The 22,795-nt window shown below is 32.8% G+C and overlaps 1 protein-coding gene and 1 long non-coding RNA gene across 6 annotated transcripts in view; one reads left to right on the top strand and one right to left on the bottom strand.

The window, feature by feature from the left end:
- LOC122235740 overlaps positions 1-9,277 on the bottom strand; it is a 28,922-nt gene extending 19,645 nt beyond the window's left edge. The window contains exons 1-2 of the long non-coding RNA XR_006213760.1: positions 9,166-9,277; positions 6,442-6,495 (exon numbers count right to left, since the gene is read on the bottom strand). This is a non-coding gene — a long non-coding RNA (uncharacterized LOC122235740). The remainder of the gene's footprint in view (positions 1-6,441; positions 6,496-9,165) is intronic.
- The window catches only part of KIFAP3 (kinesin associated protein 3), a 178,875-nt gene that overhangs the window by 135,137 nt on the left and 20,943 nt on the right, over positions 1-22,795 (top strand). For all 5 annotated transcript variants that reach the window (XM_042975506.1, XM_042975505.1, XM_007077026.3 and 2 more), the window contains 2 exons: positions 6,077-6,266; positions 12,027-12,126. In XM_042975506.1, coding sequence (XP_042831440.1) covers positions 6,077-6,266; positions 12,027-12,126 — 290 coding nt within the window. The remainder of the gene's footprint in view (positions 1-6,076; positions 6,267-12,026; positions 12,127-22,795) is intronic.

Raw genomic sequence — 22,795 nt, 5'->3', positions numbered from 1 at the left:
GGAAGGGGATTTGGGTGAGAGGGGTTAGGGAGAATAGATTTTAATTGATATATGTTGAATTTATTAAATGTTTGACACTGGATATTCATTTAGAGTTGATATTTAATTTTTAAAAATAAACTCCTTAGACTGCCAGTATTCTTCAGTTTGGGGGGATAATTATTTCAAAAGCTTTATGAAATAAGGGTATTAATCATACATTTTTTTGTTTATAGAATGTTAGAACTTTAGTAAATCTTACCTAGATTTGTTTCATTTTAGAAATGAAGAATCTGAGACTAAAAGGTATTAAAATGCCTTTAGAAGGTTGTTTGTATCAGACCTGGAAATAGAACCCAAGTCCCCTGATTCCTAATCCACTGTTCTTTGTTCTATACCATACCGTAATACCATCAATTCCTATAAATTCAGACTCCGAGACACAATGGAACTGGCTTTGCCATGGCTGTTGAACTCTACTCATTGAGGTTAGATACAGAAGATAGCTAAGTGCTGATCCATTGGAGCATGATAAAGCTTTTACTGGTTTTCACTAAAATGGGAGAGAGAGGAATTAAAAAAATAGTGAGAGGAGGTCCAGGGAGGGGCACACAGAGAGAGATGTTAGGGCTGGGGAGCTGTTACAAATGGAAGGTTGTTAACATGTTTCGTCTTGGATAGGTAGATCTTCATTTTGAGATTGTCTTTCTTACATTTATAGTCTTAAAATGGTCTTTCTTCTCTAAGTCAATAATAGGTAGTAGTTGATTTACATACAACATCAGTCCCCCAGATTTGTTTTTGAAACTTTCCTGAAATCTAAAACTCTTGGGACCACTGTCCAAGCCTATTAATTTAGTACTAAATAGACTCTCAACAGGCATAAGCTAAAATAATTGATTTTTAAGAAATCTGGAACATAGGGGTGCCTGCCTGGGTGGCTTAGTCCGTTAAGCGTCGACTCTTGATTTTAGCTCAGGTCATGACCTCCTCATTTTGTGGGTATGAGCCTTGTGTCAGGCTCTGCGCCTACCTAGGTTTCTCCCTCTCTCCCTCTCTCTGCCCCTCCCCTGTTCACACTCTCTCTGTCTCTTTCAAAAATAAATAAATAGATGACAGAGAGAAGGAAGGAAAGGAAAGGAAAGGAAAGGAAAGGAAAGGAAAGGAAAGGAAAGGAAAGGAAAGGAAAGGAAAGGAAAGAAAGAGGGAGGGAAGGAAGGAGGGAAGAGAGGAAGGAGGGAGGGAGGGAAGGAAGGAAGGAAGGAAGGAAGGAAGGAAGGAAGGAAGGAAGGAAGGAGAGAAGGAAATAAGGAAAAGAAAGTAATCTGGAACATAAAATCAGTGTTTCAGAAACATAAAAATCAAAACCCAGCATTTTAGTTGAAATAGTACTATCTCATTTTCACTAATGTTGACTATTAAGGAAAAGGAGAAATCAATTATTTAAACAAATATTGTGTTCCTCATTCCATGCTTCATTCCAAGATGCTGTATTTGTTAAACATTCAAATACCTAAGGCCATATTATCACAAACTAGAGAAAACTTTTATGGTACAAGTACTACATATTAATAATATCTCATACTTAGCTTCTAAATTTTAAAAATAAATTTAAAAAGTATTTCCTAAAGTTAGCTATTAATATTGGACTTAAGAAAGTCATCGAAAACCGATAGTGTATATAGAGTATTAGGATTCTAGCTAGCTAAAGGTATGGGTATTTTTTTCTATAATTTTCAGCTTTCAATAATGAAATAGTTTTATGGTTATAAATATTTCAAAAAGCTATGTTATAACTTCTTGAGATTTTAAGGGCTTGATACTGGTTGGTCAAGGGTTTTTGCCATTTTCTTTGCAATGATCTATGACAAAACACCACACATAGTTGCTAACGGTTACCTCATGAAAACTCCTCATGTCATTGTAGTGGATTCATTATAGTAGGAATCTGTAATCATTGGATCATCTGCAGAACATAGTTTTCTATATCTTAAATGATTAAACAGCTTGGTACAGAATAACATATTTTGTCTCCTGTTTCCTGAGGGAGAAACTGTTGTTTTCTAAAGACCTAAGACAGCCATAGCGTTTTCATTGCGATCCTGTAAACAATAATCTGCACATTAATCATTATGTTAGTAATAGAAAATCAAACCTATAGTTTTGTAGTACAAAAATACTTAAAAATTTTTATTTTTAATAAAATGACAGTATAATCTGCATCATTGCTGCTATACTCTTGGGCATTATAATGTTAAGATATGCCTTGGTTCTATGAGTTTATTCACTCATAAAGTGACCAAAGAAATATGGTGAAAACTGTAAAGGAATTCAGATTAACATAAGGTAGTCTAATTACAATTAGTGCTAGGTCTGTGCCAATTCACTGCCTTGGAAAATCAGCTTCCCCAAGACACTAACAAATCAAACTTTAGTATCAAAAGTTAGCTGTAGATGCTTATGGATATTTTTGGTTTGTGTGTATGGACTTCTGTCAAATGGATAGATAGTCTGTGGATAGGTGGTCTTTTTTATTTTAGAAACTAAACCTTGTATGTGTAGGCTCATTAATGAGAACATTGCTCTCAGCTTGAAAGGTGATAAGAGGCTTAAGTTTGCAGGGCATTTGTGAAGAAAATAGCATCTTTCTACATTTATTACTGTACTTTTATTAGAATAGGGAAATCTTATGAGGAGCATGTAAAATAGTAATGCCTAGAATAAGCATGATTTTTTTTCCCTTGTGCAGAGCATTATTTACTAGATTAAATACACTTTATGGATATGTAATTTACTTTTTAAATTATGTTTATTTTTGTAACATTTCACAGAAATTTGTAAGAGGCAAGTTTTACTCTCAGTAAAATAGCAAACCCCATATTTTAATATGTTTTGAGCACTTGACTAGGTTTTATATCCTGTTCTTACACTAGGAATCCTTAAGCCTGAACCTAAATTAAAACAATCAAGTCATACATCTTTCTGTCATCTTTCTTGAACACTTCTTCATTCAGATAATCAGATTTAAAGTATTTCTATCAAAATAAAGTTAGTTTCGGGGTGCCTGGGTGGCTCAGTCAGTCAAGCTTCAACTTCGGCTCAGGTCATGATCTCTCCGTTCGTGAGTTCGAGCCCCACGTCAGGCTCTGTGCTGACAGCTCAGAGCCTGGAGCCTGCTTCCTATTCTGTGTGTCTCTCTCTCTCTCTCTCTCTCTCTCTTTCTCTCTGCCCTTCCCCCACTTATGCTCTGTCTCCCTCTCTCAAAAATAAACATTAAAAATTTTTAAAAAGTAAAGTTAGTTTCATACCTCTTGCCAAGTGAAACAAACTAGTACTCACAAAAGAAACAGTACCTATCAAATTAGCTCCAGTATTTAATGTAGATTTAATAGGATTATAAGGCATAATGATATTATAAGGCATATTCTGGGAGTTTTGATGACCTGTAACTAACTTATCTTTTAGAAAAAAAGCCAATTAGTATGGAGAATTTCTTCCCCAAAATACCATTTTACTTTTTTTATGCATTAAATTTTTTTACCTTAATGGACAATAAGTTCATCCTTTTTTTTTCTGTAAGTATATGTGATCATTCTTCTTAAATCATCTAGCCACTTCTAATATGATAGTAATATATTTTTGCAGCCAACTTTGCAACTAATACATTCACTGTGCTACATAGGGAACCAAAAAGTATACTTGCGAAGTCATGAATTTTAAAGAGGTTCAAAATTATATTTAGCATTTGGGCTAAATTATTTTAAAGCTAATCACACTGCTCATACTACATAATTAGCACAATTTAGTATTCTGTCTAATTTTGGAAACCCAAAGTGAACCACTGAAACTGTAGCCAATGAAACTGCTTGTAACAACATCACTGTGCCATTATTTTTTCAACTCCCTCTTTCCCTAACATCCTTCTATGTACAGCCAGGTCAGAGAGCACATGATTGAGAATATAATGTGTTATGTAATATACTTAACCAGACCAGAGCCACTTGTCTCCTATCACTGCTTGGTCAACAACTCAACACATTCATAGACTCTTAGAGCTGAAAGTTGACTGTGGAGTTCATTTATTATATTCTCATTACTGAAGAATCCATTCTACAGTGACCCTGACAAATACTCATTTATCCTCTGCCTTTTTCACATTGCCAGCCCAAGGTTTACAAAGCTGTAATAGCCACAACTAGCAGTGTGCACTTGATCTAGTTAATTCAGTGTTCTGGAGCTCATTTTCTCATTTGTAAAAAGATGATAATTAATAGTACCTAATTATAGTACCTACCTAATTCAGTTAATTAGGTACTTCAATTAATGTACCTTCTTCAATTAATTAACAGTATTGACTAACATTAAGTGTTTTCAATATAGATTTTCGAAATGCTTTACGTGTATTATGTCATTTTATCAGAAGAACTTACATGTGATCAGTAGATGAATGATTGTATAAATTATATTTAGATGATACGATATGATCTACTCACTGTAAGCATATCAACAAGATGGCATTTGGATTTAGAATTTATTGTTTATATCTAAATTGTCAATTTCAAATGTAGGTTAAAATTGTAGATTTAACTCGGAGTAAAAACTTAAGCAATTTAAATATTGAAATTATAACGAGTGGATTAATACGTTTATTTTTAAAATAAAATACAATAATGTTTATAATCGCTCTTTCATACAATTAAATTTTAAATAATTATATTAGGAAATAGATTGAGAACTAATAGGAATGTTAATATTTAACTATCAAAAAAGAAAGCTTAGGGGCACCTTGGTGGCTCAGTTGATTAAGCCTCCAACTCTTGGTTTCAGCCTGAATCATGCTGTCATGGTTCATGGGATTGAGCACCACGTCAGGCTCTGTGCTGACAGTGACAGTGTGGAGGATGCTTTGGATTCTCTCCCTCTCTCTCTCTCTCTCTCTCTCTCTCTGCCCTCACCAACTCACACTTGATCATTTGCGCGCTCTCTCAAAATAAATAAATAAACATGAAAACAAGTTAAAGAAAGCTTAATAATTAGGACATCCCAGAAATTCCTTCTATGATGACAGTTTTTTACTTGAGCCTCAGCTTTCTATGAAAATTGCTCATTATTTAACTACAATGTGTATTTGGTCCATCTGTTAATTATCATGGTCATCTTGACTGTTGGAGGACAGTACTATTGCGTGGTACCTTTCCAACTCTTTTAGATAACTATAAACAAAAATGTTAAAGATATGCCAGAGGAATTTAAAACTAAGACTCTAGAGTTATAATGACAAGAAATACCTGAAATCTTTTTTTTTTTTTAATCTATGCCATCATTGGTACTGTCCATTCATTGTTAAGTGAATACACTAGTCAGAATAACTACAGTCTTTGGGAAAAGTAGGGAGCTAGATAGGTTGATCTGTAGCTAATAATAACTTGCCTATATAACTTGCCTATATCAGAAATGTTCACCAAGGAGGTTCTCTGTGAACAAGTATTATAGATACAGCAGTGAAGAAGACAGTCTTGCTCCTCGGGAGTTCATGATCAGAGGAGGAGACAGACATTTAAAGAAATAATTATGACTAAATAAGATAATGTTATTTTGGGGTTGAAACAAAATTAAATTAAACTCTGTTATTTTAATGGTAAACCATTTCAGTAGTTAGGAGACATTCTTTTCAAGTGCTTTCTTTCCTATTAAGAAGTACTATGTAAAATAAGGTATCATGAAAGATACCATTTTGATGCTTAACCACCTATCATTAGTGGTAACTAACATTACAGGTAACTATTGCCACAAATTTCTTTGGGAGCTGAAGTCTGACTGCTTACCTAAATTCTAGTAATAGAGAATTTGTGAAGTTTAAACTTTTCCAGTTTTTGCCGTTACCATTCGCAATTGGTAATTCAAACAGACGCCTTTAACATACGTCTTTAATTGGTTTTATTGATTATTGTATAGAATAATTCTGAATGGGTATTTTTAATGTTTCCTCTGACCCAAATGAAGAATCTCCAAATTATTATTATAACCTGTTATCTGAGGGCCAAGGGAGTAACTTTATAAGCTTATGCAGTAATACTTGACTATTTGTTTTCAATAGGAATATGATGAAGAATGGGCTAAGAAAATTCAGAGTGAAAAGTTCCGCTGGCATAACTCCCAGTGGCTAGAGATGGTAGAGAGCCGTCAGATGGATGAGAGTGAGCAGTACTTGTATGGTGATGATCGAATTGAGCCATATATCCATGAAGGAGATATTCTCGAAAGACCTGACCTTTTCTATAACTCCGGTAAGACGGTAACCAAGGCAAAATTAAACAGTTTGTGTGCCATAAATAGGGATTTTGGTCTACCAGCCTTGCTCATTCCCAAGCTTTGGAAGCACTTCTTATGATATATAAATAGACTTCTCCGAATGATTTCAGAAGTACCATCCATACACACCATACAAACCTATTAACTCACCATTATTTTTTTCCAGTTAGTCTTGGATGTGCTCTCCAGAAAAAAAGGTTGTACCTAGGAAAATTAATTACTCTTAGTTTATTGCTTTCTACAATGTATAACTTAAAATGACATCCTCAAGGTTTCTGACCTCTGGTGAAAATGTAATATTTTTTCTGTATCCTGTATTCATTTAAATATGTAACTTAACTAATTTATGTTTTGTTTTCTAACGTATTTCATTTGCACAGTCTAATTTTGCCATGGGTTTGCTTTAGTCTTGAACTAATAAACTCTGCTTGGTTGGGAAGATTTAGACACTTTACAGTAATATTTTTTTTTCCTTTGAACTCTGCTAGTGTTTTCAGGGTAAAATTTAATTTTTACATAAATCATGCATATATTATAACTTTGTTGATTCTACTGTGCTGCCTTTTTCCAAGGATGAGTTTGGCACAAAGACTGGTAAGCTCTTGCATATTCTGGTTTTTGAAGTGTTGCACTGTTGCCAATATTAATATTACTTCATTGAAGTCATTTCGTTGAGAGGAAGAAAGGATTTCTAATTAAGATCTGTAGCAGATTGGATATAAAAAGCATCAAAGTAATTATGTCTGAATTGGTGGCTTGCTTTTTCCCCCTGCTATGTATTCATTCACACTTTATTTTCATAATTTTGTTTTGTGCAGATTGCCCATAAACTATATTATTTTTATATTTGATGTAGATACTAGAAGCTTGTAAAATTGATACTTTACTTTAAAAGTTAAATGAATTTCTTCCTAACCAAACTCTACAGTAGTTATGAAATACTGCTTTGTGTTTTAAACCAGATGGAGTAGATCATTAATTTCAGCCAACCAGAATGTCTTAGTTCAGTAATAGCAAGCAGCTGTTCCTTACATATTCAGATATTCATGAAGTGAAATGATGTAAAATATATATGATATAAATTTTTTTGTTAACGGGAATCAGAATGTTTTGGAATCAGGTTTCTTGCTTTGAAGATTGATAGCTAGTTTTCAGTGTGAATCGATTACTAGTTTCCACAACTGAAACCACCTCGGTATTCAACTTTGCTTTAGTATAATTAGAACTTCAGGACAAATTTCTAAAAAATTATACTATATTCCCAAAATTGATTCATTTACATTAACCTCTTAAAATGAAATCATAAACATTTTTCTGAGGTGTTTTATAATTAAAATGTACAACTTCTGCTTTTGTGGGAGATCTGAATTATATATATATATATATTTTATATATCGAAGTTTAGAAATAGCCACAGCTGATGGAAAAAAAATCAAATTTAAGCATATGAGAAGTGGAATATTATCATTAGATACCCTCATGGTTGTTTTTTAAATCCCTGTAGCCTGATGACATGGTAGACATTTGATAAGGGCGATTACATTGCTGTGAGTTTAAAGATAAAGATCTCGTATCAAGCCATCTGTATTATTTTAGTCCATTATTTTACCTAGTTCATTTTCCATGAATAGTTCAGCTAAATGAGTCTTTGTGCTCTCTCTCGATATGTGTCATTAAAATTTAGATAATACCAGCCTCTTGTCTTTTATTGTGTGTGGTTGTATCTTCAGAAACATCAGGTAAATTTGTAAAACTGCAGATTCATTTGAATGCTTGAGCCATCTTATTTAAGTCTTTGGTCTCCATGGAACTGTAGGGGGTTTCCGATAAAAGCAGCCTTAGTAGCTTTTCAGCCACAGAGGTTAAGCTAAATCTCCTGTGATTCCCTGGGTCTTGTCTCTCACTTTAAGATGAAATAGCATTTGCTGCTTCCTAGTCATTAGTATTGCCTTCTATATTTTCAAACTGTTAAATATGTCAAAATATGTGTTTCTCTCTTGCTTTTATTTTTTTAAAGGATCTTGCTGTTGTCCTATGAAAATAGGAATCTAGTATCTCCTTTAGTTACAGTATTTTTTTCTTTAGAGTCTAGAATTATTGTGATTATAGTCGCTGAGTAATTTCCTCTTCCATCATGAAAATGCTGCTTTTTGCTGAAAGCAAATTTACCCACAGAGAAAGTATTATTTATAAAGCTGAATCACTACTACATATTTCTAAATGACTTTTTACTTTTTATTGTTTATCAGTTTGCTGAATCTTATTCTTAGCATTTAATATGTGGATATATTTCTGGAATGTGAAGTTGACAGTACTTTGTTTCTATCTCAGGATTATTGTAAAGCCATAGTTTTATAATAATAGTTTATACTAATATTTTATATAAACTATTTTCATAGCTTTTGTGATATCTCTTATCAGGTATAGCCCAATAAGTTATGGTTTATTTTAGTCATTTCTTTTTCTCATTCTCTTCATTACTGATACCTATTTTCTGCCACACAGCCACAATTTCATTTTTGCCTAGTTCACTAAGGAGCCCAATGTTATGTTTTCTCTTGACTTAAAAAAATAAAGTTTATTTTAGTAACAATATATAAGAAGATATTGAGGTTTTGTATTTTTTACCTTTCTTCACAATGTCTATAAGTCAGTTTTTTAACTGACTTTCAAAAATCAGAAAGTTCATAAATTACCTGTGCTAACAATAAATGTGCTTAGATCTCATCTTTGTTCCAGTACCTACTCCATTTTACTCATAGTCCTATTATCATCATTACTAGGAGCACCTCAGAAAGGTGTGTTGTATAACTGTGGTCTAAAAGGTTTCATATAATTTAATAACCTAAATGGGTATAATGCTCTACAGCTTACAGAGTGCTCTGGTGTAGATCATCTCGGTCTTCTGTTTGTTCTCTGGTAGTTTAAATGTTACCTGAAATTCTTTGGCTCCTTATTGCTATCTTTGAATCAGTGTTAGAGTAGGAGCTTTGGAAGGGCACTCTTAGATTTATCTGGACTTGGAGTCAAGAATATACGATTCCTTTTTATCTTTTCTATAAAAGAATTAATTTGGAATGCAGAATGCTGAGAAACAAATAGGGTAGCTCCAAACTACCAAAGTTCCAACTTCCAAAGAAGTTGAGGTGTTTGAGTTGAGGATTTTATTTATTTAGGGTGTAATTTAATTTTTATTCCTCATTCTAGTAAAGAAAGGTTGCCCATATTATCAGAGCTGCCTAAATTTTGTTAAGGCATTAGAGGGCACAAATAGAAGCTATAGTTTACTGAATGAATTGCTGTGCCCTAGAATTCTTAGAAATTAATTTCAGAGGTATAAATTTACTGTTTCGTACTTACATAATGTCATGTTTATTATATCATCCTTATTGTATTCTGGGTTTATAAAATTGCTGACTGATCTTTAAACTCAGACATTTTTAGTTTGATCTCTATTTGACGAGCTCCCAGTTTGTAGTCTCCTGTATTCCATTTAGCCTTTTGCTACTCTTTTTTCCCTTTGAAGACAATGGGAGCTCCGGGTCAAAATGAAGATGTTGAGAAATTGACAACAGTTTTTCATTTAATTTCTTCTTCTTAATCTGGCTTACTTCATTAGGTCATGTAGTATAAACTTTTAAAATTTAATTCCAGTATCTTATTGTTTGTATTTATTTTCTGGGTGTTAGAATCTTTTATTCTACTGGCAGGCTGAATATCTTTGTATTCATTTTCAAAGTGTGATATGTATTTTATCTTGGCATTTTACTTAGCTATGTTCCTCTGAAATGGGCAGGTTTCTTAAACCTTGATCTTCAGTTATTTGGTTTTAATTTAACAGAGGAATTTGTTGATTTTTGTGATCTTACCCTTGTTAATTTTGGCCATGCTCCTGAGAAGTCTTCAATCCAGATAAAATTGTTTTTTTAACTGGTTAACTGTCAATCTGTTGTATCCTGGCATTTTCCATAATTTCATTTTTTTATAACTTTTTGTGTTTAACTGGTCTTTTTGATTTATTAACATTTAGAGGACAGAGAAACTGGACTAAATATTAGATACTTTTAAGCTACCTCTTAAGCATTCAAAATTTACTAAAGCAATAAGAGAAATACCAAAGATATTAACACTTCAACAATTATGTAATAATACAAATCTTTAGTTTGTGAATGTAACAAATGGGTATATGTAACAAGTAAGTATACTTGTCATATGGAAGTACAAATCAGCTCACTCATTCATTTGCCGACACTATTACTTAATTCTGCCATTCACTTGATTTGTAGTAACCTTACTCTTCAAACAGATTTTGTCATTTAATTGCTACCTATCTTTCAAGACTCAAATCAGTTATACTGCTTCCTCCCTCCTCTCCAAGTAAGATTTTCTAACCTGTGCAGAACACAGTAATCTCTCTTTAGCTTCCTCTGCCTCCAGCACTTTCAGTACATACATTCATTCCTGTTGTAGATCATTTATTAGTGAAATGTGTTATTTAATTGCATCTTAAGTGTTTGTCTTACATTTCACTTAATCTAAAATTCTTAAAAACAGAAACTGCAATTTTTTGTATTTCCCACAGAACCTAGTAAAGTGTTTTATGCAACTGGTAGGTGTAAAATAATCATCCGGTGACTAAACAATTTTGCTTACTATGTGCCAGGTTTATAAACAATATTGTGAGTATGACCTAGCCAATATTTATCTATAGGTCACTTAACAACCCAGAATACTTCAGAAAAGGAAACTTTAAAAAGCCTGAGCCCTTTTCAGATAATTATTAAAAAGCCATATACTGAAATATATTTGTTCTATGCCTACGATAGTCCTGATGCCATCACTTAGAACTTTTTTCCTCAAATTCTTTTCTTATTCTTAACTTATTCATCATTCTATCAATAGTACGTTATCTTATTGCTTAGACTGGAGCAAGTAAGAAAGTAGTATCACTCTAAAATCAACAAGAAGTAATAACAAAGACTTAGATATAGGAAAAGAAGCACTTTATAAGCAAAGAAAAAGAACTCAAAAACTAAAAACTAAAAAACTACTAAAACTAATGAATGAGTACAGTAAGGTTATAGACACAAGATCATTATACAAAAAACAATTGTACTTCTTTTTTTTAAAAAAAGGTTTATCTTGAGGGGGGAGGGGAAGGGCAGAGAGAGAGGGAGAAAGAGAGAATCCCAAGCAGGCTCCACACTGCCAGTGCAGAGCCCGATGCAGGGCTCGAACTTGATCACTAACGCTGAGATCATTACCTGAGCCAAAATCAAGAACTTAACCAAAATCAAGAGCTTAACCGACCAAGCCACCCTGGTACCCCTGACACCAGGCTATTTAATGTCTCCTTGTCTGTATTCATTTTGTTTCTCTTAGCCTGGACCATCCTTACTGTCCCATACTACCTTACCTCACCCCTTATCTTTTTTCTTTTTTCTCCAAACACTATTAAGTCCCTTGAAGGCAGAGATTGTCTTATTTATCTCCATGGTAGGATTGTACTACCACATAGTAAATGCTCAAGAAATGTTCAGTTGTGCTGCGTTGTTGTGAGCACTTAAGTGTATATGGTCTTTTGCTCATATTTCCAGCGAGAGCAGCATGTCATGCTAACATTTCTCTTTCCAGATTAAACATATAGATTATTTTCTTCTGTTGCTTGATAGAATAGTTTCCTTCTTATTCCCTACAAATATGTTTCACTGGTTACCAATTTTCCTTCTTTCTAGATGGATTAATTGCCTCTGAAGGAGCCATAAGTCCAGATTTCTTCAATGATTATCACCTTCAAAATGGAGATGTAGTTGGGCAGCACTCATTTCCTGGCAGGTAAATAGTCATCCAAGAAAAATCTAATATATGGTGCCTCCCTTGTTTTTGAAAGGCTAGAAATCTCTTCACTCCCCATTTCTCTATCTTTTTTCATTAAAGAGGAAAAAGTCCTCAATATTTTCAAGAACATGCTTGTTTTATTTTAAATTAACTTATGAAGTCACATTTTATATTTAAAAAATGGAGATGGCAGATCTGAAAATAAAAATGCTTCATCACTTTGGAAAATACAGGCTGTCCATTGAAATACTTTTGCCAAATTAATGAACTAGGATTGTTTCCCTAAGTGCTCCCCAAAGCCAGTAAAATACAAGAACACGATTCATGTATTTTAATAATTATTCAAACATCACTTTAAAAGCTGATTAAAGACTGTTCTTCCCTGCATGGTATTCAAGTAAAATATTTAAGAAATATATGGCATGCCAGTGTTGTTTTACAGTTATAATAAAGATTCCCCTGGCAAATATCCTACTTCATTACTGGTATCATAGATTTTTCAGATGTTATCAGAAAGTATGTACATTATTTTCTCCTTCCTATCATTCCTAGAGATGCAATAGTTTGTTGAAATTTCACATTACACTGGTTTGATGAATGTTTGGGGTTTTGTTTAAATTATTGATTTAATTTCCTCTTCTAAAATTCTACTTTTCATTAATATCAATTATTTTCTCTTTGAAGGATGTGTTTAATGTATTTTTTTACATGAAAGAATGCAGTTGTGACCAATATGTTATGATTTTTAATGATCACGTATAGTAAGCCATTTTAATCCAATAATTATTACTGCAAGCAATATTGATCATCTGTGTGTAATCTGTTTTATGAATATTCATCATATTTACTTTAACCTGCACAGCAATGTTTTAAAGCAAGTATTATTATAGCCATTTTACAATTGAAGAAATCAAGGCTCTAATATTTTAGCTTAAATGACCAACTATCACAGGTAGGGTGGCAGAGAAAAAATTTGAACTCCAGTCTATAGGTCTCAAAGCTTATATTCTCTCTGGTAGAACATGATGCCTAATTTGGAAGAAAACACAGCATACTATAGTGACTTTTAAGTGTGTGTGTGTGTGTGTGTGTGTGTGTGTGTGTGTATGTGTTTTTAACCACAACTCATATTAAGCAATACATTTTATATTGCAACTTAGTGTACACATAAAAATTTGTTTATATATGTGTGTGTTTATATATACATATATATACACATATATTAATATATACACACACATACATATATATATTTGTTTATATACATATATATACCTATGCCTGTAAGTAAGACAAAAGTTTTTAATGATAGTAAGAAGGAATTCTGTTTTATCCTATTCTATTTCATTTTTCAAATGCAGATTGCAACCAACTATGTGATTTCACAGCTCATTGATGGTTGTGACCCAAAGTTTAAAAGCATGGTGGAAAAACATAGGAGTATTACATGAAATGTGATATAACATTATATACAGTTCAGTATTCTGTAGTGGATTTTAAATAAATAATATCACTTCAGAAATAGTTTCATTGGTGACTGGATTGTCATGGTAGGAAACTCCTTGCCTTAGGACATAAAAGTTAAACATATTTAAACATCAGAAAGCATACGGCTTTTGATTGCTTCTGAGGTTTCTGTCTATATTAGCTATAATTATTCCAATAGAGGCTCTGTTTAATCATTGTAACTACTATACTCGATCATGTGACAATTCACTGTAAAAATGTTTTCTGAAACATAATTGGAAAAGGAAGAAATTATTTGGGTATATAATCCTAATTATTTATATTGAAGATTTTTGCCGATAGCATCACAGGATTAATTATGCTGGCATATTTGTTTCACTATGGCACATATGTGTTTCACTATTTTGTTCACTATGAACAAAAACATTATTTTGGTATCTCCTGCAGATATTGCCAGTCTAAAGAAAGCAGACTGATATTATTCATATGTTACTTATTTCAGAAAGACTTGCTTTCATTTTTTTTTACATAATTATATGATTAAGAACCTGAACACTTTCATTAAAATTGAGCAGTCAAAACAGTGAACTTTCTGTGCTCAATTCAGCAAAATCTCTCATTTCTGGTTTTCAAAAATGGTCATTTTATAAAACAATGAAAATTTTTTGAGAGATGGTGGTACCCAATGAATAAATTATACACTGTTCAAAGATTTCAGGATTTTATTCCTCAATTCTGTTAGTAACTTTTTTAAAACATGACTTCAGGGAATCCTCTTACCTTTGTACCTTCAGTTCCTTTTCAAGGGCAAAAATATTTAAGTAGCTTCCTTTACATCATAAAAGACACAACACAGTAATGTTGGCTTAAAGGATTAGCTAACAAAACTTACTGTAGACTCTTTTTTCAAATCAAAAGAGTGAACTACTTATTTATTATAATCATTTTGACTTGAGAATTGTTTGACCTGTAAAAAGAACTTCTCCTGAGAAAGTTAAGTCTTTCATCTCTTGTCTTTTGTAATTTTTTAGGCCTTAAATCACATAACTGTATCATTTTCTCTTTTTATTTCCAGAAGAAATAATTTACAATGAATTTCCTCAGTTTTTTAATAGGTAATAGATCAAATAAAAAGGGACTCAGTTGTATCAGCAGAGATACAGAGAAAGTATACAATATAGCCAAATACCCAAAGTTGCTTTTTATTTTATTGACCTGCTCTGGAATCATTTACTTTGTTTTATTCAATCATTTTTGGTTGGTTAGGATTCTATCTTAATAGGATTTGTAGGCTCTTCTTTGATAGTAACGAACCATGCATCTTAACTCTGGCTTACTTTTTAATTCTGCAGAGATTTAAGTATTTTAAAGTGCTACATAATTATTCACATATTTTGGCATAATTTTGCTGCATAATGTCCCAGATGTGAAATTTTAAACTAATGGCTACTTTCAGCTTCTGATATCCAATAGGTAAATTTAAAGCCTATTAGATCAAATAACATTGACTTACAATACTACTTTTGAAACTTTTTACTTTAACAAAATAGGAATATTTTAAACAAAATAGGATTTTTTTAAAAAAAAAATGTTAACAGAAGCTATTGGACTCTGTTCTTCATCGCCATTGGAAAGATTCTTGAGAATATGCAGACTTAATGGGCAACATGAAGAATTTGGGTTAACTATGAAAGTGTAATGTCTTGATTGATTTCTGAATGAGAGGAAACATTACCTATTGGGGGGGGGGGTCCCTTTAAATCAGGGAGGTTGTCCAGATGACTTACAAATTCTTTCCCTGTTGTTCTTTATCACATGTGTTTGATAAATAAGCACTGTCAAGTTACCTGGAAGAAGAATTGTTTTTTAAGTTTATTTATTTATTTTGAGAGAGAAAGAGAGAGAGAGAGAGCGAGAGCAGGAGAAGGGCAGGGAGAGAGGAAGAGAGAGAATCCCAAGCAGGCTTCATGCTGTCAGCGCAGAGCCCTGTGTGGGGCTTGAACTCACAAACCGTGAGATCATGACCTGAGCCGAAATCAAGAGTCGGATGTTTACCCAACTGAGCCACCCAGGCACCCCTGGAAGAAGAATTTTTTTACAGTTAATATAAAAAATGTGAGTTTTTATCTTTATTATTGTTTTTAATGGTTTGAGAACATGAAGCAAAAGCACGCTCTTCAACCAGTATTCGCGGCTTCTCGGTCTTTGTGGTTTTATATGTTTGTTTCAGTGGGTTCAGGTAAAGTACATGATCCCAAGTTCCTGAAAGACAAAGAATACGTTTCTAATTTGTATGATGCAAAGTTTTAATTTTTTAATTGTTCAAAGAAAAATTCTTCCCTTTATTCCTAAAGTGACAAAGTTTAGTAATAGGACAAATCTGTTAAAATGGGGACACTGAGCCAGATTTAGAAAATCGTTTAAACCATTTAAATTGGTATTTTTCTCAAAATCCAAGTCAGGAGGTCCTTCTTAACCTGAATGCCTGCATTTTTGTAATATAGCAAGGCAGTGTAATTGGAAACAGTGAAAATTGTTAAACTCATCTATCCTGTTCTACAGGGGAGACTGAATGTTTGATAAAATAGATACTGGCAGTTGGACAGCAAATCCTGGGTTTTAGACATGTGTCACTATCAGTTTGAACCTTTTGGCGCCAGAATTTCCCAACACTTGGAGGTGATGCAAAATACATTAGGGCTCTCAGGTTAGCTATAGAGTTGCCAATCCCAGAGGGTTAGATGTAAATCTTCCCCCCAAACACATCTGAACTGGTGTTAGAAAGTAAAGTGGAACTTGCTATTGAAGCTAATTAAAAATAATAGGAGTAGGACTAGCTTTTTTCCCCCTTCTATACAATATATCCGTACCATATTTTTGGACCGTTTTTTTTTATTATAACTCTTACTTTTCAAGACTAACAAGAACCTCATGTTGAGTATTTTTAAACTGCTTCCAGCTTTTACAAATCAGGTTTTGTTGCAGTAAAAATGGTCCATTTTTCTTTTATAGGAATCCAATTTTCATAAACTGGAAAAAAAATTGCAGAGACTGCTTAGGTTTCCTTGGGGCTTTGAAAAATATTTTTCAGGCCTGGAGTTCTTCTTTGTGGTTGGCACACTGATGTCATTGACTGACCATTTCACTGGAGTCAAAGCCATTATCTGAGCATCTGATTCTCACACTTTCATTTTCTGTACATATTTTATGTAGCCTGCCTCTTTTTCTCCCCTTCTTAGCATTAACTTTCTGTTTGACATTAACTTTCTGTTCATTATGTGTATTATATATTATACATATACATTTTTTATTCTGTTCTAATTTATTTTTTTCAAACATTAAATCACAGTTGGAATGGCAGTTGCACTTTAAAATCCTCCTGAATAGAACTGACAAATTATTTTCTCAATATATAAAAAAAGATCTTTTACCCACGGTTTTAAATGTATAACTTTTTCCTGAGACAGGGACTCTACATGTGAAAATTAGGCTAATTTCTTTAGTTCTAAGGCCAGTATGCTCAGCCATTCAGCCAGTTTTTTCATTTGAAAAGAGTAACCTCAAAATGACATGTTCTCAATCTAAAAGGCATTGTGTGGTGTTCACAGACCTACATATTACGCTTAGAACTGAATATCATGAGATTATTTCAAAGCAGTTATTCAAAGGAGAAATCAAATTATTGTCTTTGTTACAACCCTTCACTTGGCTAGTCAGGAAGTTCTTTTCTATTGAGAGGAATGTAAATATGCCTATAAAAATTGATATCAATTTTGAATGATAACCCAAACTCTTCCATTCTAATACAGTTTTAGTGATCTTCATTATTGAGTAAGTAGTATAGAAAGTATATGGAAGGATCAAAAGAAAATGAAAAGAACCTCCTAGAAGTAGTTCCTTTGATAGACATTGAGACCATCCATTTGTTCAGCAGTATTTTAGGAACGAAATGAATTGGTATATACTTATGAAATCTTTTAAAGGTAATCATTAACTAAAATACTGCTTTATTTAGTGTGTTATTAAATTTTTATCAAAAATTATTATAGCTTGGGGCACCTGGGTGGCTCAGTTGGTTGAGTTTCCAACTTCCACTCAGGTGAGTTCTAGCCCTGCATCGGGCTCTGTGCTGACAGCTCAGAGCCTGGAGCCTGCTTCGGATTCTGTGTGTGTGTGTGTGTGTGTGTGTGTGTGTGTGTCTTTCTCTCTCTCTCTCTCTCTCTCTCTCAAAAATAAATAAGCATTAAAAATGAACTTTAAAAAAATTATTATAGATTATTATTTATAGATTTCTTTTCCTATCAATTTTGCCCAGAGGAGAACATTTATGAGAAGCCTTTAAAAAAACTCCTGACTTTAGTAATTTTTTCCAGATATGGTGGTTACAAAATAAAGCAACCAAATTCCATTTTCACCTATCGATTGCCAAAATTTTTTTAATACTAATTCCCACACATAGAAGCAAATAAGTACTCTGATACACCTCTGTGGGAATTTAAATGGATAAAACCTTTGTGGAATGCATTTGGTAATCAAGAACAAGATCCTTAACATTGTTCACTTCCTTTAGCTCTGTGATTTCATTTCTAACAATTTATCCTTAATGAATCAATAAAAAATAAATACTAGATAAATGAACTGTTAAAAAAATAAGTGATTGGGGTGCCTGGGGGGCTGTCAGTTAAGCATCTGACTTTGTCTCAGGTCAGGATCAATCTCGTGGTTTGTGGGTTCGAGCCCTGTGTCAGACTCTGTGGTGTCAGCTCAGAGCCTGGAGCCTGCTTCAGATTCTGTGTCCCCCTCTCTTTCTCTCTCTCTCTCTCTCTCTCTCTCTCTCTCAAAAGTAAATAAACATTAAAAAAAAATCCTTTTAAAGTGAGTGTGTGTCAAAGAAAATAAATACACTGAGTTTAGTGAGTGTAGTGTACACCTATCTAATTGTGGAGTGAATGTTATTTTTAGCAGCTGCTTTTGTGTCACATGATATTATCCATATATTAGATTATATTACTCCAGGGTTCTGATTTAAGAGCATAAATATGAAGGGGGCGCCTGGGTGGCTGTCGGTTAAGCGTCCGACTTTCGCTCAGGTCATGGTCTCATAGATTGTGGGTTTGAGCCCCGCATCAGGCTCTGTGCTGATGGCTCGGAGCCTGGAGCCTGCGTCGGATTCTGTGTCTCCTCTCTCTCTGCCCCTCTCCTGTTCGTGCTCTGTTTCTCTCTCTCTCAAAAACAAACAAACATTAAAAATTTTTTAAAAAGCATAAATATAAAGGTCAAAATAGGTAAAAGCAGATCCATTTAGCAATAGATAATCACTTTACATTAAATTCTCCACTTTTTAAAGAATTGACCACAGAGAGCTTTTCATTTGGTTTTTCCTTATAGAAAATTCTGTTTAAAAAAATGTTATTTACCTATAATGTTTTGGTAGCATAAAAGTGAGTATACTACTGCCACATCTATGATTTCTAGTAGTGAAAGTTGACGGTATTTTTGGAGTATTTGGTCGTTCTATTTATATTCAGTTGTATGTATAAAACATGACAATAGACTCACTGATTTAATCTTAATATGTAAACATATTTTCATTTTAAGACAAGCCTATTATTAAAGAATGTATAACATTAAAAAACAAAAACTTACTAAATGCTTTGTATACACAAGGCACTATTATACCTTTTATCGACTCTGTTCTTGGCATACACATTTGTATAGGTCCCTAATATTTGTTCTTAGCTGTATCTAGTTTGAGATATTTGCAAGAGTTGCTTCTCAGTTTAAATGCAATTATGTTAAATCATAATTAAAACAGTTAGAGGAGAACTTCTTTATAGAAGCCAGTGGGGTTGGGTAACAGACAATATTCTATTTAGTTTTGAAAGTTGCTCTGTTTCAGGGTGTATTATTTGGTCTAAAAATATCTAGATCTGTGAAAATTTTTATTATAATTGTATTAAGTTACCCAAATAGCATTGTTTTTAATATATGTAAGCATGTATTTCAAGATTAGTAATCAGTGTTAATACCTAGTCATTTTAAGTTCTTCCTCCTTTCACCAATATTAACCAAACAGAAAATATGGTAAAATTTCTTAAACCATTTATAAGAAATAACACTATGTGACAGGTAAAATTATATCTAAGGTAATGAAATTTTACTCTTAAGCTTGTGGAATGGTGAAAACAGGAGAACACAAGATGCAATAGCTGTGTAACACAGTTCTGATGGGAACGTTAAGTCAATGCAAATAAGTGACTTTTACACTATGAGACTCGGGCTGTAACATAATTTGTATTACACTAAATTGCACTTTTCTTTTTAAATACATAGCCATTCTGCCAGTATATTTTTTTTATTTCAGGAGGTGACATGTCTTAGGAGCCTCCTAAAAGTTTCAAGGAAAAATGTTTAAGGCTTTTTTTTTTTTTTTTGGTCTAAATCAGAGTGTACAAAAAATAGTAACTTGCACTTATGTATATATCATCATGTATTTCATTTGATCATGGATAGTGTGTGAAGTAGATAAGGGAAAGGGTAGTCCTGTCTCTATTTTAACAAAAGTAGAAATGAAGGCTTAGAGATTTTTAAGGGAGTAGTCCAAAATAGTGAAGCCTTTACTATTATACCAGTATGGCCTCCAAAAGGCAGGCAGATTTATTAGTCTAACAGTGAACTGTGCTTTATAGTATCTTAGAGTAAATGTTATTAAAAATCAGAGTTAGATATGTAGTTTCTGCTGTGCAGCACAACATTGTTTACCTACTTTGCTTTCATATATTTTACATAGTTGATTGCAAACTGATGCTTCAGATTGCTTGGAGGCAAGTTGCTAAAAATGTATGAACACATTAAGTAATTAATTACTTAAGTAATTAATAGTGAACTAATAAGTAATTTAACTACTGTTAAATTCTCTTCAGTACTTCTTAGTTCATTAAGTTCTCCACAGAATAAAGAAAAATAAAAACAAAACAAAATAAAAGTTCTCCACAGAATCCAATCATATAAAAAATGAGGGTGAAATGAGCAAAATAATCTGTCTCTAAGGGTTAATATCTCATGCAAATCATTTATTTAGCTAATTAATGTACATGTTTATATACATGATGCTGTTGTTTTCTACCTATATATGAATCCTCATATGTTAGTCTTAATTGTCTTATTTGTTTAGACATTTTATAGAGACAACAGTCTTCCTAGCCTTAAACAAAGGCTTATTCTGCTGCTGGGACACTAATGATTTGCATTTCCCAAGGAGAATTGAATTAGGTTTTATTAGTAAATTGGGCCTATAACTTTTAAGGCCAGATTTTTATTAGATTATCACACATCAGCATTAGCAAATTGTAAACTTTACTGAAATATAGAAATACAAGCCAAAATTCAAGGCTTGGAATTCTGGAAACTTGGGAAGATGTTTTATCCTAGAGAAATTATACTCCTGACTTGTAAAAATATTTTAAGTGATTTACTTTCCTTTGGAAATTTAGAAGCAAGAGAAGAAGTTGGCAACAAAACTGCTCTCGTTAAGTTTGTGGTCATTTTCAGTCTGGTGATCTGAGCAATACGTGTTAGCTGTATATAAGGCCCAAAGATGCTCCAAAGGAAAACGAAATTTACTGTCACTTTATTAGGACTTTTATTTAGAAGAAATGCAGCATAACTGAGTCTATAAATAAAAAAAGTAATCGGACTACGACTGGATCCTATAAAAATGTTAACACATCAATTATGGTGTAGCTTTGTACTAGAAGAAATGACATGGAAGTTAATCCAGTCGTGGCCGGGAAGTTAATTATATCGCCACCTTTTAAGAAGGATTATCTAGTGCTAAAGTTTATATATTTTCATATGTATTAATTGTATTTCTTTGACTATACAAATATATAAAAATTAGTTGTAAATTTAAATGTAAAGAAAATAGGAAGTCCATAAGCAAAGATGACTGCTTTTGTGACATGTTTGACCTGTGAACAATGCACTTATTTAAAAAAAAAAAAAAAAAGTTTTTTTTTTTAAGGGAATAGGATGTAAATTGCCATTATAAAGCCTTGCTTATTGACATTCTAATGAGAATAACAAAACCGTAAGCAATTTGTTTGATAAACACAACCACTCCCTCCAAAAAAATAAGAGAGGAAAACACATCATGTCTTTTATTTCCTGTAAATCTGGATTTGGTGATATTGAGTTTACTCCTCAACTCAGAGATACTCTCTAATTTAAAGTTGATTTATTGTAACCCATCTGTGTTTTGATTGATTTAACCATGTGATTTAAGTATTTATGAACAATTGTTAAAAAAATTCCTTAGGTTAGAAATGTTAAACCAAATATTTTTATTTGTTTTAAAAAACATGAAATCTAGAGCCTATAGGTTTTTAAACATAATATTAATTAATTCCCATATTTTCCATATTGCCCATAGTCCTTCCAGATGTGCTCTTACAAATAGCTCACCCCTCAGATATGAGCCATATGGGTTCTGTAAACTGATTTGCACTTATTTTGAATAGGAATTGTATAGATTGCAGATGAATTATTAAACTATATTTATAATTGCCAAATAAATCTAAGAGCAAAATATTAAACTGTAGTAAATGAGAAAAGAATGTGCAATGAAGACCTGCCTGCTTTAATAAGTTGAGTGGGTTACCTTCTCAATTTCAACCAAAAGAAAAGAGTTGCCTTTTTTTTTTTTTTTTTTTTTTTTTTTGGTTATTGTGTTTAAAAAAAAAAAAAAAGGGTCTATAAAACTGCTTACAGAAGTATCTAAGACAAAAACAAGGAAATATAATGTTCTAAACTCAGCCGGTCCAAACCACTTGAGCTGCTATGACAGCTCATAAAACTGAGAGTAGTTTTTAACTGGGCTCTGTTTTACATTGCCAAAGTGAATTTTCCTTGCAGGAAGTAGCCAGAGGGTTTATTTAGTTTCCAGTCCATGGCTTTGATCTTTCTGTACTGTCACATCTCGGGTTACATAGCCCTTTTTCACTGCAGTAAATCTGCAACAGTTAATGAGAATAAAATTTCCTCCTTCTTACTGATCGCATGCTGTTAAATGCCAAACCACAGCCAACTGCATATTTGCAAAATTTTAGCTACAATGTATGAAAACAGCGCAATCAATTTAATCTTGTTGTCTTTGTAATTCATTTTATTGGGCTTTCTTCCTTTTTAAGTGACCTACTTT

The sequence above is a fragment of the Panthera tigris genome, chromosome F3 (assembly GCF_018350195.1).
Source record: "Panthera tigris isolate Pti1 chromosome F3, P.tigris_Pti1_mat1.1, whole genome shotgun sequence".
NCBI classification, from domain to species: domain Eukaryota; kingdom Metazoa; phylum Chordata; class Mammalia; order Carnivora; family Felidae; genus Panthera; species Panthera tigris.
Note: the sequence above shows the minus strand (reverse complement) of the source record. Positions and strands in the feature narration are given on the sequence as shown.